Below are 12,709 nucleotides of genomic sequence, written 5' to 3'. Positions count from 1 at the left end.
CTCTCATTTCCCAGAATGATTCGTAAGTATTCCAGGAGAAGTGAAATTGCATTTATTCTACAGTAACCATGTCTTATGACTGGGAACATCTAGGAAAGGATTAAAAGTTTTCTAAAGACTCTGAGCCAGTGCTTAAGGCCGAATTATTAATAGCCTACTGGAACAATCTGTCTTCAGAAAACCAACTTCTGGCAAGTGACCAGACTTATTACACAGGGGTTCCGTTTCTAAGCAGAAATAAATACAAACAAGTAGTAAATGGAAATCTTTACCTGGATATGTGAGGATTATTACTTTCTTCAAACAGAAAGCACAAATGCTCTTGTTTGAAAAGCAACTGTATAGAAGTATAATTTCTCAGGCCCAAGTACAAGCGTCTTTCTTGAGTATAAGAACTCACCTATGTGATGCCTCCCAGGCTTCCTCTTCTTCTAGAAGATCTCTGATGATGTCTGAACTGGAACTAAAAGAATATGCACATCAATACAGCCAGATAATAATAAGACTGTGGTTTCATTTATACAAAATTCTAGAAAATGCAAACCAATCTATAGTGACAGAAAGCAAAGTGGCAGAGCAGTGGACAAGGAAGGATGATAACATGGCATGAAAAAACTTTGACAGTGATGGTTAGGTTCAGCGTCTTGATTATGGGAAAGTTTTTCATAGTTGTATACATGTGTCAAAACCCATCCAATTGTGCGCTTTAAATATTTGTAGTTTACTGTACATCAATTTCAATAAAGCTATTGCAAATTTTAGTTAGCAATAATGAATTAAATCAGTAAAGCTCCTCTACATAAAACCTGAATTCAAATGGAATGTAGTCATAAGCCTTTCCAGTTTCCTATGGCAACCAAAGATAAAATCATGTTTTAGAAACTGCACCATAGTAATGAGATTCACAGGAGATACTAGTTCCTAAGTGGTTTTTAGTCCCTTTGTAACCAAAGTAAAATAAAATTTAATTAATTTGAGCTGTACTAATAATGGAATTTGTTATAAGTACTGTGTAATCTTTGGCCCATCTATTAATAAGACAGGCATGTATTTTTTTCCTTTAAAAGGAGAAACAGTTTTAAGGCTTTTAGCATCTTGTTCTTACCCAAGTAAATTTCTATCAAGGAATATATTTTTTTAAGATGTACATCAATATCAAAAAGTCTTTCTCGAAACATGCAAGACATAGATGGTATGGGTACTGTATGGCACAACTCAGAAATACTAGTCACCACCCCAGCAGGGAGAAACAACTGGTTTGGAAATGTTAGTGCCAGTCATATTTCTAATGACACTCCAATAGGTAACAAAAGTTTAAGAACTTCAAAGATTTAAAGCACCAATGAATCATTTTCAACTACTTCTGACTGATCACTTTGAAGCAATGTTTGCCTGTGATGAGCAAGAAAGGCAACAACAGGAAATAAATACAGCTCTGTGCCTAGTGTTTTACAAGGGATTCCCCCTCAGATCTGCCAGAGTCTCAAGCTATATGCAGGACCCTCTCTGACTTCCTGTGTGTACTTGTGTGTATAATGGCTGATACATGGGGATTCCACTTGCAAGTGTACCTCCAATATAGCTAGCACAAAGGTCCTCAAGCATTTCAGGATAAGGATCTTTTTATGGTAGTTACCACGCTCTTACTATTTGTGACTTGAGGTAATATAATAATAATGAAGTCTTATAGATTTAGTAATACTTCTAGATTATATTTTATTTAATATAACAGCATAGACATACATTTAAAAAATAGTATATGCATTTGTGAAACACTCTTATATCTTCCGAAAATTATTGACATGTGTGTGCTCTTACAGACCCACTGAATCATTCCTTTATGCCTCTAGGTTGTGAAACATTGATCTAGCCTGCCAGAGAACCTAAGCATATACTACTCTTTCACACTGAGGGTAGCCTGCTGCTCAATTGCAAGTGTCCCTGAAAACAGTAACACATTAATTTATCTTCAGTCATTTTCACCTTAAATTGGCTTACACAAACTGTCCCTACCAGCTAGCTGAAGGTAGTTTTTGATAGAAAGGAAGAAGAGAAAGCAGAAAGCCTTTAAGGAGATCCAACGCAAATTTCACCAGCTATTTTCCTGAGACAGACCTACACAGCCATTCACTAGGAGGGCTAATATCCACTGCCTCCCCTTCACACAGAAAGAGTCTAAAACTTATTGATCATAACAACATAATCTTTGTTATTCCTTACTTTGGCAATAAATACTCCAACTTTATAAAGATATGGAAGCAACCTGGGTGTCCATCAATAGATGAATGAATACAGAAGATGTGGTATACACATACAATGGAATATTACTCAGCCATGAAAAAGAACTGGAATGTCTTGCCATTTATGACAACATGGATGGACCTAGAGGGTGTTATGCTAAGTGAAATAAGCCAAAGAAAGACAAAAACAGATTATTTCACTTATATGTAGAATCTAAAAAATAAAACAAATGAACAAACACACAAAACAGAAACAGTCATAAATACAGAAGAGTAAACTGGTGGCTGCCATGGAGGAGAGGATGGGGGGATGGGCAAAATAGATAAAGGAGATAAAGAGGGGCAGACTTCCAATTATAAAATAAATAAGCCACAGGGATGAAAAGTACAGCACAGAGAATATAGTCAATAATATTACAGTCTCCTTGCACGGCAACAATTGATAACTACACTTATGGTGAGCATTTTGCAACGTATACAGTTGAATCACTATGTTGTATACCTGAAATCAATATAATATTGTATATCAACTGTACATAAAAAAAAAACCCTGAAGCTGTTAGAATGTAACTTTTTCATTCCTTACTCTCTACTCCATGTGATACAGACACCGTTACCTATTCTTTACCTGCAGAGCTAGAGCAGTGTTTCTCAACCTTTTTCCATTATCCTCCCATTCCCTAGCAAAGAGCCACTTTAGACATTTTTTCCCTAATCTCCCCTCCATGAAATGTTAATACCACAAATGTATTGTGTATGTATGTATGTATGTATGTATGTATGTATGTATGTATGTGTAGAGTACTATTTTTTTTGCCATCTGGCCCCCTCTTCCCCAAGAACCAATTTCTACCCTTAGGAGGTGAAATCACTTCTATTGAGAGCCATGAGCTGGAGAAGGGGTTAGGGGGTGGTCACACAGCTCCAGGTCCTGGTGGGTGTCACATAGCTACAGAAATAAAGTCAGCTTCTTGTTGACAACCCCTAACAGACACACAACAGAAAGGGTACAGAGCAACCCTACTGTTCTAGCTAAGTAAGCACGACAGCAAAGTCTGTCAACTAACCTAACAGTCTGTGATCAATTTACCTAGGGGCTTTCCAAATCACCAGTACAAATCATGAGTTTGTTAAAGGAAAATATTTGTGCTACATTAATGACATAAAACTAAGAGGTTTTTGCTATACTACCTCAGTGAAAACAGCTGGTAGAGGAGGTTTATTAAAACATCTCAAAAGTTGTCTGCAATCTCCCCTTGCTGTGTGATTTCAGTACCACTGACCCACAAGACTGCACAGCCCAGTTTCCTCAGTTCTCATCACCTTTCCTTCTGCTCCAGCTAAGTCACTAACCTGCACAACAACTGAGTCATTACAATGAATGACACCAAGTGTATGAGGCTTCAAGTTTACCTAAAATGGAGTTTCAAGATTATCTGCTGTATCTGCTACTCCAAAACCAGTCACCACTAAGAAACAAGAGTTGATGCTAAAACGATTAAAATAGCAGGCAGAATCATTCATTCCTTTTTTAAGTTATGTGCTTATCATATTCTACTCAGAAGCCACATTCCTGAAATGAAACATACGGTTTCACAAATAGGAGTTTACAAAGAGACTACTGGGCATCATCGTCAGTGTTACTGAAATTATCACTGTTATATCTCTTCCTTGTGGATAGAAGTAATTAATATTTTTAAAGTCTTAGTCATTTTAACATGCCTCAGAGATCAAAAATTCCTTTCATGTATTTTCAGGACATCTAAAAAAATCCCCCAAAGGAGAAAATAAATTGCTTACTCTAATATACCTGGGGTCAGAGCAGGCACAAGCCTACAAAGATGTAGCTTTTAACTCTCAGACAAGGAACTTTTTCAGAGTAAACTTCAGTTTCTCTTCTGTTTGGATTGGGAACATTCTGGAAGAGAAGCTGGTGAATATTCAGTCTGATACATGAATTACAGCTCCTTCTAGAAGGGTGTTCAAATTATGCTCTCTGGTGTCACCATCAGTCCAGGCTGAGTGGATATTACTTTATAGATTAAATATACATGAGAAGGACTCACAGACAAAAAATGAGAATCTTGAAATCTACTGAATTCCCAACCTCTCTTCAGGCAGATTCTAGCAGATTTGGAACATCCTCACTTAATTTTTCATAATTTAGACTATTTCAGGCTCAAACTTTCAGGAACATAAGCTAACCTTCTCTGTTTGTTGTGTGTTTGGTCTCCGGCCTACTTAGCCTTCCTATAACATTTTACTCTTGTCATTCTCTGATCAATAGGAGTAGTACAACATCTTATCAGGCAAAGGAAAACACTATCTTTGCAAATTTCTTTTATAGCATCTTACTTCAGTCTACTAGCCAAGATTTTACCACCAAAGCTGCAAAGTAAGATGCTAGATACCTCTGTAAAGGTGTAACTGATAATACCACCCAGAGGGAAAAAAATCAGATTTTAGTGTCAAAATTAAGGTCACTTAATGTGACCCTTGGGCAAGTTACTTAATCTTTTCAAGTCTCAATATCCTTACCTGTAAGGTCAGGATAATAACACGTGTAGTTCATAGGGATATTTTAAAGGTTCATCAATGTAACACACAGAATGTTTAGCAAAGAGCTTTGCACAAAGTAAGTGTTCAATAAATGTTGCTTTCATTTTCATAAAACACATTTGGGTCTGAATTACCGGAATAACTGCCTCAGCACTAAGCTTCAATTTGCCCTAGGAAACCTGATCACCCTGTGCTCTATTCTAATCTTTGATTTCCACTGTTTCTATGACGCCAGGGTGCAAATTCATCAGAACTTGCTATTTATCCAGCATGGCAGGTACACACAGAGTACTGTGCAGCGGGAAAATGCAACATCTGCTATAAAAATCCTGTGGATTAAAGATTAGTTAAAAGTGGAATTTTCCTATTATCTAGTAGTTCCTCCCCCTCCTCCCCTCCTCCCAATCTTTTCTAATAATTGTGGCATTTATTTGAGTGTGGTGAGTATATCAACTTCAAAGAAAAAACTCCTTAGGGGCAGATCACTGGAGAACTGATGGAGAGCATACAATGTCCACCAGACAATTGTACTTAAAGAAATGCTGCCAGCTACCATGGACCCTTTCTCAAACCCTCATTTTCAGTGATGTTCTCTATAAGGTGAGCAACAGCTTATATGCCAAATATTTTAGCAGTTGGCTGACAATAACATAATAAAACAGTACATTTCCTAGGTAGTGTTGATAAAATGGAGTAGTAGTGTGTTTTTTTTGCCCTGCTAACCTCCCTGGGTGATTCTAAAAAGCAAATGAGATGATCATAAATTGTGAATATACTTTGTCAATTGAGCATAAACTTAGTTATGATTTGGTTTCATCTCTTACTAAGGATTTAATTTTAAAAATTACTTAATGATGACAGTGATAAAAATGACCATTTTTTGAGCAATTACATCTACAAATCATTGTGACTGTTAGTTTACAAACGTTATCCTTAATCCATGTATGCACCTAGGTTTTATCCCCATATGACAGATAGACAAAGGCTCAAATAAATTAATTTAAAAAACAAAGTTGTGAATTGCAGCTCATCTTCCTTCTACTGTACTATACAGCTTCAAACTGAAAATTAAAATGTTATTAATCCACAAGAGTTAATTTAAAAATAACACCTCCCCCTATGTATTACTCATCAATAAGGTTTTATCAGACAACTATCAACACGGTTCATGGACAAAGCAAGGCCAAGACTTTCACGGCTCCACTAGATCTAGAAAAACATAAAGTGAAGATTCTTTCATATACAGCAAAAGATACCAGAAGGAACTTATTTGTTAAGTAATACATGGTAAATCCTTAATAAGAGATGAAACTAAATCATAACTAAGTTTATGTTCAACTGACAAAGCATTCACAACACACAATCATCTCATTCGCTTTTTAAAATCACCCAGAGAGGTTAAGCAAGACAAGAAAAAAAACTACCACTCCATTTTATCAACAAGGCAAATGAAGCCCAAAGAAATTAATTAAACAATCTACCCCATGCCAGGCACCCTTTTAAAAAGAGGCAAAAAGCCATGGCTGAGCTGAACTGACATAGAACAAAGGAGACTGACTGCTAGGTATGGGGATCTCCCAGATTCACAAATTTCAGAGACTCAATTATCATAGTATTTTAGGTGAAGACACATTCCCCCAGAACCCTGACCCATTCATCTAAAGGACAGCAGATCTCTGAAGCACCCGGTTTAAGCTTTTTTGAAATGTAAGAGGTGCAGAAAAACTATTCCACATTTCCACATTTTCTCTAGAACCTTTAAACAAACAAAATTCACCACCTGAAAAAAGATGAACCAGTTTGCTTTAAGGCTAAATTGAAGTATATAAATGTTCCCAGAAAAAAAAGACCATTCTCAAATACAAAACATTAATGTATTAACATATTAATATAGAAAAAGAATTTTGTGGCAAAATTAAATTCTTTAAATGTCACATTCTTCATCAAATGTAATGTCAACCTGCCAAACGTCATTATGAAGATTTAAAAGTGTACAAAGTTATCAATAAATTACAATAATACACTTACAACTCAGGTTACTGTTTACTTTGATAATGTTTTCTTTAGATAAAGTTTTCTCTTAATTTGACCAGAAATATAAACATTAATTTAGCAATTTTTCTAGTAATCCCAGTGCCCCCTAAATTATAAAATCCCATTAATATGTTTTACCTTACTGCCTGAATCACCAAACTTCATTAACCAATTTATAACATGGACTCTGATAAAGATAATAGTGATTTACAAAACTTTATTTTAAAGAGTGCTGACTCCTTTTTTGTTTAGATTAATATATTTACATGGTTCGAAATTGGAATAACAGAAATAGATGTACACTGAGAAGTTTCACATCCTCCTCTCTCCCCAGCCAACCCATTTCACCTCGTCTCTAACACTTAATCACTTATTAGTGTGTTGTTTATTCTTCTGGTGTTTCTTTATGCAAAACTAAACAAATGTAAGCATACATTACCCCCATTTTAGAAAAAAATAACATGCTGTCTATACTGTTCTGAACCTTGGTCTTTCACTTAGACCTTTGTCCTAGAAATCCCTCTGTACCAGCACACAGAGGTTGTCCCTTGCACAATCACATAGTATTTCACTGTGGGGGTGTATTATTTATTTAATCAACCAGCCCCAAATGATAAATAAATACTTGTGTGGTTTTCAGTCTTTCGTTATTATATATAAATAATGACTCCCCAACTAGCCCTGGGTATAGGTCATTCTGTAGGTTTACAGGGCACTCTACAGCCCAGACTCACTGGAATACTGGGTAAAGGCAAACAGTGGCAATTGTAGCTGATCTCATGAGATTCCTGACTTAAGGATTATATTATGCAGCACTCCAACCAGTAATAAATGAGAATGTCTGCTTCCCCAAAGCATTACTGCAGAGTCTATTAGCAAATGTTAAGATTTTTGCCAACCTTACAGGTAAGAAATGGGTTTAATTTGCATTTCTCTTTCAGCAAACTGTCTTTTCATGATTTTGCCCATTCTTCTACTGGGTTCATGGATTCTTTTCCTCTCAGTCTCTAGGCACTCAGGAGACTATCTCCTCTTGAATGTTTTAAAAAGGTTCTATTAAACCTCTTAGCTTGTCTTCTTCCATTGTCAAAAACATTTCTACTAACTTGCATCTGAAAGTTCAACTTTTTTTAAAGCTACATATTTGAAAATTTTCTCACTTGATGAGAAAAAATTCCAAAGGTAGCATCTATTATGTTAACTTAATTTTAATTCCAGAAGAAATGTAAAATCAAATTTGTCTGATTCGTTCTAATACCCCATATTATTCTCTGTAATCAATGCACAAATGCTGGCTAACCCCAATTAACTACCTGCTCTGAGCTGTATACCAGAAACTAAACATACTGAAAAAAGCCCCATCGATTTATCTGACTTTATACCTGACTAATCTCATTTAAAACTCTTGGTCACAAATCTCAAAACAGGCAAGGGCAATTGTCACTACTAAGTGATCCTACAATTCTTACCTGGCATGTTGTTTCCCCGTTCTCAAAAAGACTCACAGCCTCTTAAATCTTCTACCTGCCACCCTACCCCTAGGATCAGCTGGTGAACCTACCTAAACTACATTAAGAAAATAAAAGCAATCAGGCAGGAACTAGTTGGTCAGGCCTCCATCAGATCTCCCTCCTGCATATAAACCTACATCCTTTGTCTTCCTGGACGATGGGTCAATTAACCCTGCACCTAGCAAAGGCCAACCACCCTGTGTTGCCACCTCAGGACTTCACTCATTCTATTAGCTCCTGCCACCCTCAGCCTCCCCTGCTCTACCACATCATTCCCACCTACTCCCTCAATCCTGTGTCCCTCCAGGTACAGTCCTAATCTCCAGATCTGTCAGGGAGCTGTCAGTAGTTGCTCTCTCTCCTTCCTCCCATCAGATTGTCTCCTCAGCCCGCCAGCGAATCTTCCAAAACCCATTCACTTGAGACCACACCTTTATGTTGCTGAAGTCCACAGTCCCTTGTCCAGCCTTATCTTATGTGACCTCTCAATCAGTTTCTTCCTTGTCAGCATCCCTGATATTGCACCGTCTAGGTTTTCCTTATCCCCCTGGCTTGTTCCTGCTCCCTCCATCTCCCGTGCACAGTCTCTTTTTCATAAATGTTGGCATAAGAAAGGGTTTGGTTCTACATGCCTCTTTCCTCTTCTCCGCTCCATGATACATGGTCTCAGCCAACATCCTGCCTTTAGCCCGTATCTCCAGCCCTGACTTCTCCCCTCACCTCTACCTCCAGTGTCTGACATCTCTACATGGTTGTGTCACAGCCCCAAAACAAAACCCTGAATTACTAACACAACGCACCCCTCAATGCCTGCCCAAACTTTCTATTGTTCTCAAATTCCCCAACCCAGCTTACTAAGCAGTCCTACCATTCACCCAGTCACTAAAGCCAAAGATTTAGGATTCACACTTGATGCTGAGCTTTTCCTTGCTCACCATATCCAAACTACCTGTCGGTCCTACCTCCAAAATATATCCCAAACCCTGCTTTCCATCTTCACTGTGACTGTTCCAGTCTACTCCACCATAAACCCTGGAATGGATCACTACAAAAACCTAACTAGTCTCCCGGTGTCCACTCTTGCTTCACCTCTAACCATATTCATTTTCTTCACAGCATCCCGAGTTATTCTTTGAAAGCATATAAACCAGACCATATTGGATCAGAACAATAGTGACTAAGTCAGCTGGTTCCCAAACTAATCTCAGATACAATGTAATCTCAATCCAAATTCCAGCAGACTGTTTTTTTTGTTTGTTTTTTTTAGCAATTGACAAGTTGATTTTAAAGTATATATGGAGATGCAAAGGACCTAGAATAGCCAAAACAATTTTGAAACCCATGGCAGGCACCACTACCCCTTGGCATCAATTCTTTATGACACATAAATATTATCCTCTTTTACATGCCAAGCAAAGGAGTAAGGAAACACTGGATTAAAGAGAGGCATACCTTTTAGGTCAACCACTTTAAATTCTTATAAAAAGTGAAGAAAGGGAGAGGAAAAAAGATGGCAGCATGAGAAGTGAGGCAGAAACCTCCTCCAAAAACCACACATAACATGAAAATACAGCAAACACAACTAATCCTGAAAGAGCAACCCAAAAGAAGACTGCAACAGACTGCCTACATTTGGGGAAAAGAACACCTCACAGAAAAGGGTAAAGTAGCAAAGCCACGACCCAGCAGTGGGACTCAAGCCCTTCCTGCACCCCAGCTCACAGTCAGGAAAAAGCGAAAGAGTGGGGAGGGAGTAGAAGCCCAGGACTGCTAAACACCCACTCCAGGAGATCTGCTCCAGGAACACATGCCCACATTACATGGTGCTCTGGAGATTCAAGGGATTGGAAAGAAAAGACAGGTGGAATACTTGGAGAGACTGAGACTCCAGCTGCTTGTGGAGAACAGGTACCCGCAACTGGCATCTCTGGGACAAAAGAAAGGTGGACACTTTGAAAGACTTCCCAACAGCAAGAGGTGTGCTAAAGGGGCAAGGATTACACAGAGCTTGCTGCTCAAGAGAAAGGACAGGTAGACACATCATTCCGGCACACTCAGCCCAGCAGGCTGGGAACTTTCAGGAGCTTCAGGCACTCCATACCCTTGGTTGGCAATGCAGCACCAAGGCCCCCTGGGGTGATACACAGCCTGCTGCTCCTTCCTCTGAGCTGGTACCAATTTGCAAAACTGCTGCCCCCACCATCACACCAGGAAAGCCAGAGGGAGGTCCCGCTTACGGCAGCTATAGGAACATACGGCAGAGGCTCCTTGCTGTGTGCTCAACCCACTGCCCATGGCACTGGAACCAGTCATGGCAGCTGGGAAGCAGGAAAGAGCTCTTTTCTCCTAGCAGGCACTGTGCACCTGCAAACCCCACCATCGTTCCAGGTGTTGGGCAGCTCCAAAGAGTATAGCTTCTGGGCACTAGAAGGCGCCACCTACACAAAGTTATTATTCCATAGTAATCATTAGAAATATGAAACGACAAGAGAATCTTGTACAAACCACAATCCCACAAACATCAGAAAGAGGGCTAAGTGAAACTGAAATCACCAATCTTCTTGATAAACATTTCAAAATAAAAATCCTAAACATGTTCACAGAGGTAGAGAAAAACATGCAAAATCTCAAGGAGGAATTCAAGAAAGAGAATCTTTGAAAAATACATCATCTGAAATGAAGTATAGAATGGAGGGAATTAAAAGCAGATTAGATGAGGTAGAGGAGACAGTAAATGAAACAGAAATTAGAGAACAAGAATACAAAGAAGATGAGACACAGGAAGAAAAAAGGATCTCTAATAATGAAAGAATAATAAGAGAATTGTGCACCAATCCAAATGGAAAAATATTTGCATTATATGGGTACCAGAATAAGAAAAGAGAGAAAAAGGGAAAGTCTCTTTGAGGAAATAATTGCTGAAAACTTCCCCAATCTGGGGAAGGAAACAGTCTCTCAGGCCATGGAAATACACAGATCTCCCAACACACAGGACCCTAGGAAGACACACCAAAATGTATAATAATTAAAATGGCAAAGATCAAGGACAAGGACAGGGTATTAAATGCAGCCAGGGAGTAAAAAAAGATCACAAGCAAAGGAAAACCCATCAGGTTATCATCAGACTTCTCAGCAGAAGCCTTACAGGTTAGAAGGGAGTGGCATGATGTATTTAATGCAATGAAACAGAAGGGCCTCCAACGAAGAATACTCTACTTGTCAAAATTACCATAAATATGAAGCAGGGATTAAACAATTTCCAGAGAAGCATAAGTTGAGGGAATTTACCTCCCACAAACCATCTCTACAGTGTATTTTGGAGAGACTGCTATACATGAAAGTGTTCCTAAGGCTAAACAGCTGTCACCTGAGAAAATAAAACCACAATAAAGGAAGTAGACCAATTAATTACTAAGCACTGCAAAATTAAATCAACTGCCCAAAAAGTCAGTCAACAGATACACAAAGAGTACAGAATATGACACTTAATATATAATGAGTGGAGGAGGAAAAAAAGAACATTCTGATTGTGTTTGAAATAGTGTAATAAGTGAGTTAAGTTAGACTATTAGATACTAAAGAAGCTGCCCCTGAACCTTTCGTAACCGTGAATCTAAAGCCTGCAGTGGCAATAAATACATATCTGTTGAAAATCACCATAACTGTAAGTGGACTAAATGCACAAATCAAAAGACAAAGATTTACAGAATGGATAAAAAAACAAGACCCACCAATATGCTGCCTACAAGAGACTCACATTAAACCCAAAGACATACACAGACTAAAAGTGAAGGGATAGAAAAAGATATTTCGTACAACTAATAGAAAAAAACAGGAGTTGCAGTACTTGTATCAGACAAAATAGATTTTAAAACAAGGAAAGTAACAAGAGACAAAAAAGAACATTACATACTGATAAAGGGGTCAATCCAATAAGAAGATATAAGCATTATAAATATCTATGCACCCAACACAGGAACACCTACATATGTGAAACAAATACTAACAGAATTAAAGGGGAAAATAGAACGCAATGCTTTCATTCTAGGAAATTTCAACACACCACTCACTCCAAAGGACAGATCAACCAGACAGAAAATAAGTAAGGACACAGAGGCACTGAACAACACACTAGAACAGATGGACCTAATAGACATCTACAGAACTCTATACCCAAAAGCAGCAGGATACACATTCTTCTCAAGTGCACATGGAACACTTTCAAGAATAGATCACATAGTAGGCCACAAAAAGAGACTCAGTAAATTCAAAAAGACTGAAATTGTACCAATCAACTTCTCAGACCATAAAGGTAAGAAACTAGAAATAAATTATACAAAGAAAACAAAAAATCCCACAAACATA

At 38.1% G+C, this 12,709-nt stretch overlaps 1 protein-coding gene across 2 annotated transcripts in view; it reads right to left on the bottom strand.

Annotated features, from left to right (window-relative positions):
• The window catches only part of RAD18 (RAD18 E3 ubiquitin protein ligase), a 134,370-nt gene that overhangs the window by 18,891 nt on the left and 102,770 nt on the right, over nucleotides 1-12,709 (bottom strand). For both annotated transcript variants that reach the window (XM_057507053.1, XM_036878228.2), the window contains exon 12: nucleotides 401-463. In XM_057507053.1, the coding sequence (XP_057363036.1) occupies nucleotides 401-463 (63 nt within the window). The remainder of the gene's footprint in view (nucleotides 1-400; nucleotides 464-12,709) is intronic.

The sequence above is a fragment of the Manis pentadactyla genome, chromosome 1, assembly GCF_030020395.1.
Source record: "Manis pentadactyla isolate mManPen7 chromosome 1, mManPen7.hap1, whole genome shotgun sequence".
NCBI lineage: Eukaryota > Metazoa > Chordata > Mammalia > Pholidota > Manidae > Manis > Manis pentadactyla.
This window is presented reverse-complemented; position numbering and strand designations above follow the sequence as displayed.